The following is an 18,979-nucleotide window of genomic DNA, read 5'->3' on the forward strand; positions in this document are numbered from 1 at the left end:
CCCTTGCCTCATGGCAATAGGTTTCTCTAACTGATTTGACAGTCTCCAGCACTATAGGGTAGCCTGTTTCCTTTTCACATCTTTCCCTTCAATATTTGGATGTTAGGCTACATTCCATTCCATTCTAATCAAAAGTATTGATAAGGTTTCGGAATTAGATATATTATCTGGGTCCCGTTCCCTTAGGCTTAGGTGTTGCGGAGGCTGGTGGGTAACCTATTCTATTATTTTTCCTTGTGTTGGTCCGCAGCCAGACACCTCGTTTAGCTCACAATCAGTTTCTGAGACTGTTCAGACCTTAGCTCAGGGTGTACCTACACAGCCTTCCACAATTGATCTCCCTTTATCTCCTCTTTTAAAGCCCAAAGGGTAGGCTACCATTGTGACAGATCGTGAAATGTGCGTTCAAATACATTTTTACCTAGCCAAATGTGGAATATTAGCCTACATTTTATTTTGCACTGCAAAAAATTAGCGTGGACCAGATTGACGTGCTCTCCCCACTATTTATTGTTTCTGCAGTGAGGATTCACCCTCTTTAGATAATTATTGTGAAACTTTTCTGCAGAAAAACGTTGTTTTGAGCTGAAAAAGCAGTAGTGGCAGTATGCAAATCAGGCAGACAAATGAACGGCTCTTTCGCCGATGCGATTTGGTTCCCGACGTTCACCAAAAAGAACTGTTCAAAAAGAGCTGTTGGTTCGCGAACGACCCATCACTACCTCCTTGCCTCAATGTCCCTACTCCTGTTTTCTACCGCTGATGAGTATTGCTTACAAACAACACACAAATATTCTGGTGAATTCGATACAGGCAGCTGTGGTTTTTAAGGACAGGCAAGCATCAGTCGGGAGACTCGCGCGGGTCCGAGCTGTCTCTATTTTCCAACAGACTTCGTCACCCGATGTAAAACACGTGCCATCCAATCCATGCTCTCCTCCTATTCTGGCATCGAGTTAATTGATTAGGGAAACGCTGTTTCGGTCGACAGCTTCCGAGGTTCCCTCTGCGTTTTACCCCCTAATGTGTTGGAATTGGATTTACACATTTAGCTGATTTATTAGCCTACGCATGATTTAATTCAGAAGCCTTTCATCCTAAATCGTGTTTCCTCTTATCCCGGTGAAAAGGGGAGTTTATGATGACTGCATTGTTGTGGTGGGTGCTGTTCTAGAGAGACGGGATGCAAGGCTGATGCCTGACGGACGCGTCCGCTCACTGTTTTCTCACTGGGAATGTAACAAGACAGTCTCATACAGTCTCCGCTATTTCACATGATGCAACTGCATGATCTTTACTAAAACTGCCAGAGCAGGCAATTTTTTTAAAGGTTTGTACAAGTGGGAGCCGGTGGGAAGGAACGCAGCGTGTTATATGGGCCGATAACTAGCAGCATCTCCCGAGAAACAGCGTTTGTTGTATTGCAATTGCATATGATTGAACCGCTCCTGACACCATATACATTCAGTCCTTACTGTGGTTTTGCTGGGATTTTTTTTTCTTCCAAGGCTGGAAGAGAGACACACTAACTTGTGCTGCGGAAATCGGTCCTGAAGTATATGGGAGAGGAGGTATTGGCATCTATCTATGCGCGTAAATGTGGGACTATATTGTACATATGTTTGAGTTATCACATGGGACAGTCTGAAGGGAAATTGAGCGCGAAAAAGTAGAGTTCCTCGGCAGATAATCCGAAGAATGTACGGGTAGCCTAGATAGATGGTGTTATTTTGTTGGGGGTTCAGTGACGCACAATTTCATACCGCCTGGATGAGGAACATAGAAATCCATGTGTAGAAGGGCGTGAACTCACAGACGGTACCCTCCATCCTTCCCTAGTCTTAATAGCATTCCCTCCTCTTCTAGTACTTTCCCCTTCTTCCACTTCACACTGATACCATATAGCCTCGTCATGGATCTCAAAGCGGAGTCGGAAGAGACGGTGGACTCCTTCAAGCGACCTGTGTCTATCGAAGTTTTCGCCAGCAGGTCCACACTGCACGGCATCTCGCACATGTTCACCTATGAACGGATGTGCATCAAGCGGTGCCTGTGGATCTTGTTCTTCCTGGCTTCTCTGGGGTTCCTGGTGTTGGTGTGTGTGGACCGGGTTCAATTCTACTTCCAGTACCCGTACGTTACCAAGCTGGATGAGATGGCGACCCCACTAATGATATTCCCCACTGTCACCTTCTGCAACCTGAACTCCTTTCGCTTCGGCAGGGTGACGCGCAACGATCTGTACCATGCAGGGGAGCTTTTGGCACTACTCAACGGAAGGTTTGTGAGGATAAGCGTTTAAAAACAAATGTGTTTGTTTGTGACCGTTTGCCTACATGAGATTGCATAGGTACAATAGTTTGCATAGATGCCACAGCATTTGGAGTTTCTACTAAAGTAAAGTGAGTAGGCTATTCCAGGTAACTTTTCATTCCACTAGCAGACAGCTCCACCCACCTGGGCTTGTGCAGCTGCAGTGTCCCATCTGCTTGCAATTATGGTCCATTCATAATGTGACATAACATGGTTTGAGACGTGGATGCCTGCCTGGTGATTACAGGTCACACATATTGTGCAACATTAGCTGTGTCTAGCTGCCAATAACGGCTCACTGTCCATTCATGGTTTTCTCGTGTTTATCCAAAACATATCCAGGTTTTTACTAGCCTCAGTCTTTTTCACCACAAGACAGTTCATAGTTCAAAAGAGTAAGGCAAAAAAAAGTTGTGAAGTTAGTACTGTCGGTTTTCATAAAAGTGTTTTCACAGTGATTGCCATTAAAACCCTACTGACATATAGGGTCATGTAATGGAACTAATGTAGGGTACTTTGTAGAAGTGTTAAGTTATCTGGAAGTGAGTATGGTACAGTAGAGCTACAACAACACCAGATCAACTTAACCTGCCTGTCACTGTCCTGCTTCTGTACACAAACAACATGGTGGAGACATGCACAAACTTTTAAAGCATTTTGTACTTCTAACCCTGATACAGCTCACCTCACACTTAGGTAACACGGGTGAAATGGGTTTGAGGGCGTAGAGGGTTATACTCTTTATGATAACTTTCATGACTAAGACATTCATAAACGGTTAATACGTAAGTATTACATGATTTGTAAACATTGAGAGCATAGGGATTGAATTAAGCCATTATATTAGACCAAATATACGCTATGTGAATCATGTGATACCCACCCTATATATCATATGTGGATGATACAGTACAGAGAAGACATGATACATACAGATGGAGAAATACTGAAATAGTAGAATTCCATGCTACTAAACGTGATGTGAGCCAGGCTCTGTTTTAACCATGAATCTGAATAGCAACAATGTAGTCCCATGCTGCTGGATCTGTATGTGAATCACTTCATGTGTATTTTAGCGTATTGATCCACACAGCTTTTTTTTTGCCTAAGGCCATGTAAGAACACTACTTCTGTGGTAGCAGGCTACATGTAAGGGTTTTACACATGGAATCTCAGTTTTCATACAGAACACTGTCTGTCTGTCTCTCTCGCTCTCTCCCTGTGATCTCGCTCTCTCTCTCTCCGCTCTCTCTCGCTCTCTCTCCCTGTCTCTGTGACCTCTCGATGTTCACATTACTGCTAGCCTGGGACAAATGTTGAATGTATTATATTGCTTGAAGTGGTTGCAGATGTTTCTACATCTCAGCTATAATACAATCCTTCATGGGAGGCCAAAGCAAGGAAGGAAACCTCAATGCTTTAGAAAACGAATCTCCTGTTTAGCCCCAAAGATCCAGAAAAACCCTTCTCCATCAGCTTTACAGAGCCCCCTCCCAGTCCCGGCAGTCAGTTCATTACGCGCTCAAAAACAAGTGTTGTTATTGCACAAACATGAAAACAAAGTGGTTGTGTATAAAATGAAGATATATAAGAGGAGAACAGCAGCCTCCTCTAATTTAGCTGGAGGCAGAGAGAGAAGAGAGAGGAGGAAGAGCCCAGAGAAAGAGAGAGGAGCGAGTAGAAAGTCACACCAATCTCAAAGAGAGGGTGGGAGGGATGACAAGCAGAAGCAATTAACCAGTGTCTGGTAAACTGTGTGATAAACAAGCCCTTATCCCAGACCTTTAATTACTGGTGTTTGTGAAACACCAGGCTGCGCTCCAAATGCCACCCTATTCCCTACATAGTGCACTACTTTTGACCAGAGCCCTATGGGCTATATAGGAAATAGGGTGCAATTTGGGACAGAGCCACGGTGTTGTCCTGCTGAAAAACAGGCTCCCTGCGTCTCCCTTCTTCTGCTTTTCTCCCTGAACCCCATAGACTGTTTGGCCGTGGATGCATCAAGTCCTTCTGTTACCTTCTGAGTAGGGGAGTGTGAGGGGAATGTGTGTGTGTGTGTGTGAGGGGGTGGTTTCTTTAGAAGACGAGAAGAAACTGACTGTCAGTTCGGTGGGAAAGATGTGTTAAAACGTTGATTGTGTTGCTCCAATATTTGTCTATCAAATACCCAGTCAGCTAACAGCAGTGATTTTCTCCTCCTCTTCCTCTTCTTCCTCCTCTTCATCATCCTCCTCCTCTTCATCCTCCTCTTCCTCTTCCTCCTCCTCTTCCTCCTCTTCATCCTCCTCCTCCAGGGAAGGCTAAATGCCTGTCTGAACTGCTGAGGCAGCAACATGGGGCAATGAGCTACAGTACTGTCTTTCAGAAGAAGAATGTACCCCTCTGTCGAAGCCCTTTGGGCTGGTTTCCTGGACACAGATTAATCCAAGTCCTGGACCTACAGTAAAAGCATACTCAATGCTCTCCTTAAAAAGAGGGTTTGAGTCTGAATTCAGGCTTCACAGTGTAGAACAATTGGGATCAATCCAGTTGATAGTGAATCTAATTAGAGGATTATTTAATGGGGGGAAGAGCTGCTTCGATAATAGAAGATGGCATGTGCTGCTAGAGTCATCGACTATTCTTTTGCTGACACAAATCGTTTCTCACCTAATTTGCTTCCTAATTCTGTGCAAATGTGATTAGGCCTATATATGATTGTAATAATGACTCGAGGTTTTGATGACTGCGTATGTTTTGTCTACGCTCTTTATCATAGCAGGTTGATAGCATGTAATCAGGTGTCATCTAGGCCAGGGCTTCTCAAACTTAATCTCAAAATTCATCAGGGACCCCCTCATAATCAGAACACAACTTGAGTTAGATAAAAAAAAAATAGCATACAAGGAGTTTTAATATGACTTCGGCATACATGGCGGGATGAACCAAGACTCCGACCCTGCAGGAACATTTTAAAGGCCCACATCTGGGCATTGTAAAAAAAACATTTAGCAGTTTTCCCTGCAATTCTTCACATTTCATCATGGGGCAGAGAGATTTCTTGTTGTTGCAGCTTTAAAGCTAATATCTGGGTCCGTGAACCCCACTTTGAGAATCCCTGGTCTAGGCCCCTTGGACATTGGTGCTTAGATAAGGATAGAGAGGATCGACTGTGATTTCTTTAGTAAACACTCCAGTGACTCTGGTGTATTAGAGCCTATGAGCCAATCACCAGTGAACAGGCGTGATGGGTAATTTAGTAATGGGTTATTTACGGTAATGAAAGGATTTAATTAATTTGGTTACCTACTAATAACTTTCTACCTACTGATACATTTGAGAACGTTTTAGAAGTGTTTGCTTTTGAGGAATGCAGATAAAGTCCTAATGATAAGTGTTTGTCAGCCTGCTTTTTAGTTACTGTATCTTAATTAATGTTTTTATTTTATGTGGTACTTTTTACCCCCTTTTTCTCCCCAATTGGTAGTTACAGTCTTGTCCCATCGCTGCAACTCCCGTACGGACTCGGGAGAGGCGAAGGTCGAGAGCCATGCGTCCTCTGAAACACAACCCCCGTCAAGCCGCACTGCTTCTTGACACACTGCTCGTTTAATCCGGAAGCCAGCCGCACCAATATGTCGGAGGAAACACCGTCCAGCTGGCGACCGAAGTCAGCGTGCCCTGCCGCCACGAGGCACTAGAGCACGATGGGACAAGGACATCCCAGCCGGCCAAACCCTCCCCTAACCCAGACGACGTTGGGCCAATGGGTCTCCCGGTCGCGACCGGCTGCGACACATGTGACGCCTCTAGCAGCGCGATGCAGTGCCTTAGACCGCTGCGCCACTCGGGAGGCCTAGTTACTGTAGCTTTGAACTGTGCGAAATGCTAACACTCTGTCTGGTGTATGTCTATTTACTTATCCCCTTCTCCTGAGGTGGAAAGAGAGAGAGATAGACAGAGAGAAAGATGGAGACGGTGCAGATGCTCCCTCCTTCATTCCTCTAGCGATCCTCTGTTAGCGGTGTCTGAAAATTAAAGTGCTTGTGGCCCATAATCCAATTGAACCTCCTCCCTCCCCACTGTAGGGTACAGAGAGAGCTGTGATTGCTTTAGGGAGAGTAGCACAGTGGCAAGGCAATATAAAATATCCACACATAAACTCCACGACCAAAGGCATGTGGACACCTGCTCGTCGAACATCTCATTCCAAAACCATGGACATTAATATGGAGTTGGTCCCCCCCTTCGCTGCTATAACAGCCTCCACTCTTCTGGGAAGGCTTCCCACTAGATGTTGGAACATTGCTGCGGGGACTTGCTTCCATTCAGCCACAAGAGCATTAGTGAGGTCGGGCACTGATGTTGGGTGATTAGGCCTGGCTCGCAGTCGGCATTCCAATTCATCCCAAAGGTGTTCGATGGGGTTGAGGTCAGGGCTCTGTGCAGGCCGGTCAAGTTCTTCCACACCCATCTCGACAAACCATTTCAAACCAACTTTTTGCACGGGGGCATTGTCATGCTGAAACAGGAAAAGGCCTTCCCCAATCTGTTACCACAAAGTTGGAAGCACAGAATCGTCTAGAATGTAATTGTATGACTAATCTGTAAGTCGCTCTGGATAAGAGCATCTGCTAAATGACTAAAATGTAAATGTAAATGTATGCTGTAGCGTTAAGATTTCCCTTCACTGGAACTAAGGGGCCTAGCCCGAACCAGGAAAAACAGCCCCAGACCACTATTCCTCCTCCACCAAACTTTACAGTTGGCACTATACATTTGGGTAGGTAGCGTTCTTCTGGTATCCGCCAAACCCAGAATTGTCTGTCGGACTGCCAGATGGTGCAGCGTGATTCATCACTCCAGAGAACACGTTTCCACTGCTCCAGAGTCCAATGGCGGAGAGCTTTACACCACTCCAGCCAACGGTTGGCATTGCGCATGGGGATTTTAGGTTTATGTGCGGCTGCTCGGCCATGGAAACCCATTTCATGAAGCTCCCGACGAACAGTTCTTGTGCTGACGTTGCTTCCGGAGGCAGTTTGGAACTCGGTAGTGAGTACTGCAACCGAGGACAGACGATTTTTTAGCACTCGGTGGTCCCGTTCTGTGAGCTTGTGTGGCCTACCACTTCGCAGCTGAGCCGTTGTTGCTCCTAGACGTTTCCACTTCACAATAACTGCACTTACATTTGACCGGGGCAGCTCTAGCAGGGCAGATATTTGACGAACTGACTTGTTGGAAAGGTGGCATCCTATGATGGTGCCACGTTGAAAGTCACTGAGCTCTTCAGTACGGGCCATTCTACTGCCAATGTTTGTCTATGGCGATTGCATGGCTGTGTGCTCGATTTTATACACCTTTCAGCAACGGGTGTGACTGAAATGGCCAAATCCACTAATTTGAAATAGCTGAATCCAGTCATTTGAAGGGGTGTCCACATTCTTTTGAACGAAGGCGTTATTATAAATGAAATTAAACTGTTCGACGTAAATGTTCATATGAAAACCATAACTGGCACGCAGATCGGTAGAAATTGTAAGATCAATTTGTATTCCACATGAGAAAGGTTGCCGACTCCTCGATCATCCGTTCACCGACACCGCGTCTCACAAAGACACGGCGGTTGGAACCAAAAATCTCCAATTTGGACTCCAGACCAAAGGATACATTTCCACCGGTCTAATGTCCATTGCTCGTGTTTCTTGGCCCAAGCACGTCTCTTCTTATTATTGGTGTCCTTTAGTAGTGGTTTCTTTGCAGCAATTCGACCACAAAGGCCTGATTCACACAGTCCCCTCTGAACAGTTGATGTTGAGATGTGTCTGTGACTTGAACTCTGTGAAGCATTTATTTGGGGTGCAATTTCTGAGGCTGGTAACTCTAATGAACTTTTCCTATGCAGCAGAGGTAACTCTGGGTCTTCCATTCCTGTGGTGGTCCTCATGAGAGCCAGTTTCATCATAGCGCTTGATGGTTTTTGCGACTGCGCTTGAAGAAACGTTCAAAGTTCTTGAAATGTTCCGTATTGACTGACCTTCATGTCTTCAAGTAATGATGGACTGTCGTTTCTCTTAGCTTATTTGAGCTGTTCTTGCCATAATATGGACTTGGTATTTTACCAAATAAGGCTGTCTTCTGTATACCCCCCTCTACCTTGTCACAACACAACTGATTGGCTCAAACGCATTAAGAAGGAAAAAAATTCCACAAATTAACTTTTAAGAAGGCACACCTGTTAATTGAAATGCATTCCAGGTGACTGGAAGCTGGTTGAGAGAATGCCAAGAGTGTGCAAAGCTGTCATCAAGGCAAAGGGTGGCTATTTTAAGATTTTAACACTTTTTTTTGGTTATTACATGATTCCATATGTGTTATTTCATAGTTTTGATGTCTTCACTATTATTCTACAATGTAAAAAATAGTAAAAATAAAGAAAAACCCTGGAATGAGTAGGTGTGTCCAAACTTTTTGCTGGTAGTGTATATACAGTACCAGTCAAAAGTTTGGACACACCAAGTCATTGAAGGGTTTTACTTAATTTTTACTATTTTCTACACGCACCTTATTACGCATAGAAGTAGGCCTAGGCTACCTGGCCTGCGCGCAAATGTAGGCTAATAAATGTGCCCATTTGGGGATCTGATACTATTTCTGATTGTCTTAACCACACCATCACTGTGAAGCTTCTCAAAGTAATTTTTTCTTTGCCTCAAACAGCAAGTAAACTAAGTGTTATTACGTCCCACGGGGGGCCAGTATGAAAAATGTATGCACTCACTTAACTGTAAGTCGCTCTGGATAAGAGCGTCTGCTAAGTGATTAAAATGTAAATGTCAATAGTTCCTCAATGTAGCCTATTTGAAAAATATTTCCAGCTCTCTCTCCCTTTCCATATCCACTCAGCATGAAAGGGGGAAAAAATGTCATGATCTGATTCTGTGAAAACGTCATAAAAAAGGCATACCTGATTACTTCTAATCCCTTACATAGCCTACAGCTGTGTCTGTCTGTCTGGAGCTCACAGGCATAGGAAACTCTGAGGGCCCAGAATATTTTTGTCACGCCCTGGCTCTGGGGACTCTTAAATGTTGAGCCAGGGTGTGGAGTTTCTATGTATTATTTTCTATGTTAGTTCTAGATCGTGTGGATCTATGTTGGCCAGGGTGATTCCCAATCAGAGGCAGCTGTAACTCGTTGACTCTGATTGGGGACCATACTTAGGCAGCCTGTTTGGCACTAGTCGGTGTGGGATCTTGTTCCGATAAGGTTTGTGTTGTGTAACCTAGGACTTCACGTATCGTTTGTTTGTTGTTTTTGTTCGTGTGGTGTACTTAAATAAATAATGTAAGCATATCACGCTGCGCCTTGGTCCGTCTCATCAGTCAACAATCGTGACAGAAGATCCCACCAAGCCTGGATCAAGCAGCGTGACGAGGAGAGAGGATGGACTTGGGAGGAGATGAGAGAGAGTCTGGCTAGAGGGATGGAGGCCATGATCACGGGGGAGAGACAAGCCCAGAAAATTTTTAGGGGGGGGCTCACGCCGTGGACGACGAGGCTACAGGAGGCAACAAGGGAGAAGGAGGGTGTAGGGGCACGGCGAGAGGAGCTGGTTAGGCAGCAGAAGGAGCAGAGGTTTATAAGGGAACCCAGTCCCGCTCCTCGCACCAAGCAAGTGGTGTGTGTCGCCAGTCCGGTCCGGCCCGTTCCAGCTCCCCGCACCAAGCCAGTGGTGCGCGTCGTCAGCCCGGTCTGGCCCGTTCCTGCTCCCCGCACTAAGCCAGTGGTGCGCGTCGTCAGCCCGGTACGGCCCGTTCCTGCTCCCCGCACCAAGCCAGTGGTGCGCGTCGTCAGCCCGGTACGGCCGTTCCTGCTCCCCGCACCAAGCCAGTGGTGCGCGTCGTCAGCCCGGTCCTGCCCGTTCCTGCTCCCCGCACTAAGCCAGTGGTGCGTGTGTCCAGTCCGGCACGGCCCGTGCCTGTTCCACCGGTGTCTGGTCCGGCACTGGTCAGCTGCTCCACTCCGGAGCCAGAGCAATCCGCTCCACCGGGGTCCGGTCCAACTCCTGTCAGCGGATCCACTCCGGAGCCAGAGCAATCCGCTCCACCGGTGTCCAGTCCAGCTCCGGCCAGCGGCTCCAGTCCGGAGCCTGTACAGATCGATCCACCGTCGTCGGGTCCAACTCCAGTCAGCGGTGCCAGACCAGATCAGGGGCGCAACGGGGAGGTGGTGAGAAAGTGGTGGTCACGCCCGGATCCGGATCCGCCTCCGAGGTGGAATGCCCACCCGGCCCCTACCCTGTTGTGTTTGTGTGGCGCGGTCGCAGTCCGCGCCTTTGGGGGGGGGGGGGTACTGTCACGCCCTGGCTCTGGGGACTCTTAAATGTTGAGCCAGGGTGTGGAGTTTCTATGTATTATTTTCTATGTTAGTTCTAGATCGTGTGGATCTATGTTGGCCAGGGTGGTTCCCAATCAGAGGCAGCTGTAACTCGTTGTCTCTGATTGGGGAACATACTTAGGCAGCCTGTTTGGCACTAGTCGGTGTGGGATCTTGTTCCGTTAAGGTTTGTGTTGTGTAACCTAGGACTTCACGTATCGTTTGTTTGTTGTTTTTGTTCGTGTGGTGTACTTAAATAAATAATGTACGCATATCACGCTGCGCCTTGGTCCGTCTCATCAGTCAACGATCGTGACAATTTTATACAATGTTGCAAGTTTGCTAGCACCAGCTTTCAGGCAGGACTAAGTTAATAGTTGATACAATGTTTCAAGTTCCTTGTGTAGCCAATGTGATTTATAGGATATTTACTTTTTTCTACGCGGGCTGCAATGTTATTATTTGTTGGCTTTATGTAGGCAATTTTTACATATTGGCAATGGCAATAGAAGTTAGTTTTTAGATTTGTATCATTTTCATTTAGATAGAATTTTGATTAACCACATGACATTGATTTTGCGATATGAAAACTGTTCCACAGAAATGTGCATAGGAAACTGGCACGCAGATCAGTAGAAATGGTACGATTACATGGCACTCCAAATGGAAAAGGTTTCCCACCGTTGGTGCAGCCTATTACCGGCAACTTCAGAAGCGTAATGGCAGAATCTGCGAAAGCCAGCAGCAGCAGGCAGTGGGAGGAGGAGGAGGAGGAGGAGGAAGAGGGAGAGGAGGTGCGTCGGGTCGTTTTTTTTTTTTCTCCCTCTGGTTAGGCTATATTGATCTCTGGCTCCCTCTTTAGTAATTTGTGTCTTAATTTTTAATCGCAGTGCTTAAAACATTAGACAAGCTCAGTAGCATACATATAGTTCATTTTATTCAAACATAGGGTGTGTCTATGTATGGAAAAAAACTAGTTTTAAAATGTTGACCAATCAATTGGGGACAGCCCTAAGAACAACAGCAGTGGCTTTAGAAAACGGTCTTTGTTCCGCAATAGCATTTTGAGCAACGGCTATACAGTGGGGAAAAAAAGTATTTAGTCAGCCACCAATTGTGCAAGTTCTCCCACTTAAAAAGATGAGAGAGGCCTGTAATTTTCATCATAGGTACACGTCAACTATGACAGACAAATTGGGGGGAAAAAATCCAGAAAATCACATTGTAGGATTTTTAATGAATTTATTTGCAAATTATGGTGGAAAATAAGTATTTGGTCACCTACAAACAAGCAAGATTTCTGGCTCTCACACACCTGTAACTTCTTCTTTAAGAGGCTCCTCTGTCCTCCACTCGTTACCTGTATTAATGGCACCTGTTTGAACTTGTTATCAGTATGAAAGACACCTGTCCACAACCTCAAACAGTCACACTCCAAACTCCACTATGGCCAAGACCAAAGAGCTGTCAAAGGACACCAGAAACAAAATTGTAGACCAGCACCAGGCTGGGAAGACTGAATCTGCAATAGGTAAGCAGCTTGGTTTGAAGAAATCAACTGTGGGAGCAATTATTAGGAAATGGAAGACATACAAGACCACTGATAATCTCCCTCAATCTGGGGCTCCACGCAAGATCTCACCCCGTGGGGTCAAAATGATCACAAGAACGGTGAGCAAAAATCCCAGAACCACACGGGGGACCTAGTGAATGACCTGCAGAGAGCTGGGACCAAAGTAACAAAGCCTACCATCAGTAACACACTACGCCGCCAGGGACTCAAATCCTGCAGTGCCAGACGTGTCCCCCTGCTTAAGCCAGTACATGTCCAGGCCCGTCTGAAGTTTGCTAGAGTGCATTTGGATGATCCAGAAGAGGATTGGGAGAATGTCATATGGTCAGATGAAACCAAAATAGAACTTTTTGGTAAAAACTCAACTCGTCGTGTTTGGAGGACAAAGAATGCTGAGTTGCATCCAAAGAACACCATACCTACTGTGAAGCATGGGGGTGGAAACATCATGCTTTGGGGCTGTTTTTCTGCAAAGGGACCAGGACGACTGATCCGTGTAAAGGAAAGAATGAATGGGGGATACAATCTTCCCAGCTCTGCAGATTTTGCTGTGAAGAGATAGAATCATTAGATCATTTGTTTTGGTTCTGTCCATTTGTAGCTTGTTTTTGGACACAGGTCCAGGAATGGCTAAAGGATTGCAATATTTACCTGGAACTAACCTTGCAGATAGCATTACTGGGTGATCTGAAAAGTCATAGTCAATCAATCAATAATATAATAATACTTTTAGCAAAAATCTCTGTCCATAAGGTGTAGATAGTAAGTATAGACCGGAAGTAGAGGCCTGGGCGTTGTTGTTCACTAATTTACTCCAAGTAGGGAAAGGATGGTGGGGTTGAAAAGTAATAAAGGGGAATATATATATAAAAAATAAAATAAAAACATGGGGGATTGGAAGTGATGCAGACAATTACATTGATAGAAGATACAATCTATCTGCAATATTAAGCTGATCCATCCCCCCTAAAAAAAAAAAAAAAAAAAAAAGAATGAATGGGGCCATGTATCGTGAGATTTTGAGTGAAAACCTCATTCCATCAGCAAGGGCATTGAAGATGAAACGTGGCTGGGTCTTTCTGCATGACAATGATCCCAAACACACCGCCCGGGCAACGAAGGAGTGGCTTCGTAAGAAGCATTTCAAGGTCCTGTAGTGGCCTAGCCAGTCTCCAGATCTCAACCCCATAGAAAATCTTTGGAGGGAGTTGAAAGTCCGTGTTGCCCAGCGACAGCCCCAAAACATCACTGCTCTAGAGGAGAACTGCATGGAGGAATGGGCCAAAATACCAGCAACAGTGTGTGAAAACCTTGTGAAGACTTACAGAAAACGTTTGACCTGTGTCATTGCCAACAAAGGGTATATAACAAAGTATTGAGAAACTTTTGTTATTGACCAAATACTTATTTTCCACCATAATTTGCAAATAAATTCATTAAAAATCCTACAATGTGATTTTCTGGATTTTTTTCTTCTCATTTTGTCTGTCATAGTTGACGTGTACCTATGATGAAAATTACAGGCCTCTCTCATCTTTTTAAGTGGGAGAACTTGCACAATTGGTGGCTGACTAAATACTTTTTTCCCCCCACTGTAATACTGGTTATAATACTTGTGCTTCTCAGAATGCATCTCTCCCTCCTCCGCGCTCACAGTGGGGAGAGGGAGTGAGAGTGGCTCGATCACACAGCAGCCGGCTGAGAAACAGGGACAGGCAGACGCTTCCATAGCAGGAATCGACATAATGCATGTAGGCTATTATTGTTAACCCAATAACTGTTTAGAACAAAAAAAAATCTGCAGGAACATTGTGTAGCAAAATCACTGAAAATAACCGACCTAAGCAAAATGCTTCAGGAAGAGGAGGGGTAATGTCAGTGTCTGTCATTTTTGGTTTGTCGTCCCACCTCTACTCTAGCTGTGGATCTGAGATCTGAGCAACAACACAAGGATCTTAAGTGCTCTCCTGGCAGCTCTGTGTTGCTAAAAGACGCTTGGTTGGACACTGGGTACAATTCAATTAGGAATACAGTACATCGCACGAAGGCGCTTTGCTGTTATGGAGATGAACCATGACAAGGTATTGATGCGATGCCGTATGCGCAGCAGTTGAACTATTTTTACTGCTACCCCAGTAATCACTCCTTTCAATGGCGCCCTTTTCTTGAGAGCAAAACAATTCACAATTATTTCCCCCATTTGTCTAAATCTGAGCGCATTCTCCCTCTGACCAACAGAAACACAAACAATTGGTCCTCTGTAGCTCAGCTGGTAGAGCACAGCGCTTGTAATGCCAAGGTAGTGGGTTCGATCCCCGGGACCACCCATACACAAAAATGTATGCACGCATGACTGTAAGTCGCTTTGGATAAAAGCGTCTGCTAAATGGCATATTATTATTATTATAACTATGTTTGAACCATGTTCAAGTTTGAACCACGGTGTAAAGTCTTAGACCATGTCTAAACTTTTCTTGGTCGTTACTTGGCGTATGGCAGGGTTCCCCAACTGGCGGTGGTTTTATTTGGACCCCCAAATTTTCTTAGCAAAAAATTAAAATAAATAAAAGACTGTAAACACTAGGAAATCTTCTCCAAGTGATTTTAATTTGGGAAAACTGTTCCCAAGTATTCCCACGCCTAATAGAGAGACACATGATGGTGTACAAATGTAAGCAAGGTTTTAAATTATTATGCTTTAGTCACACATTATATCTGTTTGGGCTTCTTGCGGTTAATTTGCAATCTACAAATTAGATCCCGACCATCCACTCAAGAAAAAATATTTTTCCATAACAAAAAATATTTTATTGTCAGCTGTTTGAAGCTGGTGTACATCCCTGCTCATAACAACTGAATACTTTGATTCAGAACTAACTTTGAAGTAATGTCTAAGAATTGCAGTAAATGAACCAACAGGAATTCATCAACTTGCTGCATTGTTTCCGACCTGCGTGTTATACGCACACTCCTAGACTTTAATTAGATTCTATATATGATATACTGTATGATATGTAATTACTTGATTAAACTATGATGTGACTTCTCACATAATCCTCTGTTATGCTGTAGTGCAAACTGTTTACTCTGAAATGTGACTTTATTACTCTGAAATATGACTATTACTCTGAAATATGACTATTACTCTGAAATATGACTATTACTCTGAAATATGACTATTACTCTGAAGAAACAAAGAGAAGGGAGAATAAGTGTTTATTAACTAAACTGTAACTGATGCTCTGTCTGAATAACATGAAATTATACACATGAACAACTGAATAAATCACCCATTACAAGACTGAAATAAGACTCAAGACTGTTCAAAACTTAGCGCAGGTACAGTAGTATAAACTAGATCAGTGTTAGAGAGGGCGTTAATTCAGTCATTGTAATGATTGCTTTGTTGAAATAATGTTTTTATGATGTTGTTTTGTTGGAATGACTATTGAACACAGCAAAATGATAAACTCTCTAAAACTAAAACTCTGCATTAGAACATATTCAACATATTCAAATGGTTTCTGCATTTAATCACATACATTTTCACCTCGGTGGTTGTACATGATTGAAATTCACCCCCAAAATTGTTTTTATGATATCTCCGTGGATTTGCATGTGAAATAATTCTGTTAGCTCAGTGCCATACAATTGTCGTCCTTATTTACTGTAACCACAGTCTTCTTGAGGAGGCTTTGTTGTTTTTCTGTTCCTACCGGGGTCTAAAAATAACTAAACACAAATATACGCAATTCTGTATGATAATTCTTATTGTATATTGGCATTTGGCACTTTGTATGTGGATGTTTGTATTCACTAATTGTTTATTGCTTTGTTATTATGGCCTTTAAATGGACCTGGTGGGGAGATGCTAGTGTTAATGAAGATTCATTAGTACCTGTGTGTGTGTGTGTGTGTGTGTGTGGCTTCTAGTCGAAACTCTGTGATGCTAAGCTATCTGCCCTCCACTGGCTACGTGAACACAGCTCGTCTCTGTAGTACTGTAGCATAGAGCGCAGGACTGACAGGTCTGACCTTCCTGTAATGGATTTATCTGATGCATCTGATCATCCACTTCAAAGTAGTGAGTGACATTGTAGTGTGTGTAACGGAGGTGGTTTGGTGAACTAGGCTCTCGCTCTCGATCAGTAACCTTGCCTGGCAACAGAAGACTTGCGTTACCTCTGCAAGGTCATTTCTAGGCTTTAGGTCAGTGGGCTAACACCGTCAATTGGTGTGCAGGAGACCCACGTTGGTTCAAACCCATTTGGTACAACATAATCCAGGCAAGTGTTAATGAAGGTTAATTAGTACCTGTTTGTGTGTGTGAACAGAGGTGTTGGGGGTTGATAGTGGTAGGAAGGCAGGCAGGCAGGCCTCATGCTGATACCATGGGATGATCTTGGGCTACGGTTATACCTGGAATAGCTTGTGGACAGTGGCATCCACAATTACATTGATGTATGTCTGTCTGTGTGCGTGCGTCTGCATGTGTGTGTGTGTGTGTGTGTGTGCGCGCACGCTTAGTACCGAAATTATACCAGCTGGTTTGTAAACATAGCTTAAGCACACCTGTTGTAACTGCAGTAAAGGTCGGATGATGTTTTGGACACTTTTGGTACAGATGTGCCATGTCGCAACGCTAAAATTGGCTTTCAAACAAGACCTACTCAGTGGCCGAATCTACCAGCAGCAATGGAGCATTCACGCCCCATCCCCAGTTCATCTGGTGGGCGGGGATACCTGGCTGGATTTCTCTGAGTATGAACATCGACTGTCGCAACATGAATAGAAACAATTCCAGACTCTAAACTGCTCCAGGAGAAACCGAACTTTGTCTCCTCCGGAGATCCAGGGAAAATGAATAGAGTGGCGGCTATTCTGAATGTAGCTTTCTACAGGAACGGCATCTTTTCTGCAAAACATCAGGACGGGAGACCCTTTGGTGCTGCACTCCTGAAATATGTTGTACAGATCCTGAGAATAGTGAATTCTCTTTGATTTTAAATAGCAGGTGTTGCGTTCCCCAATAACCAACCCCCCAAAAAAGAAGAGAACTAACAAATGAATCACTGACAACCAAAACCAAACCAGGTGGGTTTTTAAAAATGGGTTCTGAAGCTCATCCATGGTGGCCTACTGAATGCTACCCAAGCAAACTCGAGTAGGGTCTTAACACCGTGGATGCCCACTAGATTTGCTTGATAACAGACAAACTAGAAGAAAATAAAACCCAACAGGTTAGGGAGTGAAAATATACGTGGAGTAAACCAAACAGGCAGTCAAAATAAAAGTCTGTGTTCACAAACTTCAAGAGGGAGAGTTAAACAGCGGTCTAGCTCTTCCAACATCTTTCTAACTGCCAACACAGGTGACACTAATGACTGACTAATGAGTTGACAGGTGCAACACATCCTGACCAATGAGGATGATTTCAATCAGGGTAAGCCACACTCAAACAAAACCAACCTCGAAATTGAAATAGATCAAAATCCCAAAGCCTTCAACACAATCTGTTCACATTCTGTGAGTGCTGCTAAAGGCACTTGATGTGAATTACTGCACTAGCACCGTCCTCTTACTTTCACTAAAGTGGACTCTTTCACTGCAATTCATTAAATTGTACTGCCTGGTAGAGTGATCAAAACGATTGTTGAGAAGAATGCTGACTTAAATGATCCATTCTCACCTTGATGGAACCGTGTGTGTGTGTGTGTGTGTGTGTGTGTGTGTGTGTGTATAGGACCTCCTGTTCCCTTTGCTTGACTTCAACTAACTAAACATCACAGTTCTGAGCTGACAAATGAAACCCTTGTCACACTACTGAGACAGACTGAGCCAAGGTGTACTGGGCTGGTTACACATCCACCTTTAGTTTCTTGAACCATGCTGTAAAGGATAGCGTGAAAATAAAATATCCAAGAGCGGTCTAAACTAGCAACGGTCTTACCGCAAACTAACGTTCTGATTTAATCAACACTGTTATAAGCAGGTTATAATATTGTAGAGAACAATCTTAATGGTTAATTTTATGTAATGCATAATGACGTAGGCTAAAGAAAACGACGTTTTGACATTCATTTAGTAGCACCCTCTTGATATTACCCATATTTCACTACATTCTAGAGTGAGTGAACGCTCTACCTTCTCGAACGATAGTGTTTTAAAGGGTATTGCAGTTAATAAGAGGATAATATCCTGTGAGTTAACAGCACATGGCTTTGAGTGTTGTACTGACATTTTCACACGTCACAGAAGAATACCCCCTCTAGTCTCTCTTCGTCTGAGACGCTTTTATCTCCAGTTTTTACCCTGTAAGACAGAAGGTATATATTTTCCTCAGAACAAACCCCAAGTGCTAAATACCATGCCAGTTCCTCAATAGGGCCTACAGCCGTCCATCCTTCCTTGGTCCCTAGGACTCCCGAAGGTTTTCCTTCAAAGCAGTGATTTAACTAATCTATGTATGAAAGTATAGTGTGGGTATGTTCTTTTAAATGCCCCATGAGTGTTCATTAACAACAAAAACTCTGTCCCATTGACACCTCTGAAACTTCAAAAACAGACATGGCTTCCAGGAGAGTCCCGGAGACTTCTGAGTTTTTAAAAAAAATGACCTTACTTTTAACTTTCCCATATCAGAAGACACTGTGCAAAAGGCAGACAGACCACCAGACAAGTTTCGAGCACGTTGGGGATTATAATGTAAAATATGAATAAAGTGGGGATTTA

The 18,979-nt window shown here is 44.1% G+C and overlaps 1 protein-coding gene across 1 annotated transcript in view; it reads left to right on the plus strand.

Moving 5' to 3' along the window:
* The first annotated feature begins 865 nt into the window (after positions 1 to 865).
* Positions 866 to 18,979, plus strand: part of LOC121577950 (acid-sensing ion channel 1) — a 355,668-nt gene continuing 337,554 nt past the window's right edge. The window contains exon 1 of the mRNA XM_041891942.2: positions 866 to 2,280. Within this exon, the coding sequence (XP_041747876.2) occupies positions 1,913 to 2,280 (368 nt within the window). The 5' untranslated portion in view covers positions 866 to 1,912. The remainder of the gene's footprint in view (positions 2,281 to 18,979) is intronic.

Source organism: Coregonus clupeaformis, chromosome 12 (genome assembly GCF_020615455.1).
Source record: "Coregonus clupeaformis isolate EN_2021a chromosome 12, ASM2061545v1, whole genome shotgun sequence".
In the NCBI taxonomy this organism is placed as follows: Eukaryota; Metazoa; Chordata; class Actinopteri; order Salmoniformes; family Salmonidae; genus Coregonus; species Coregonus clupeaformis.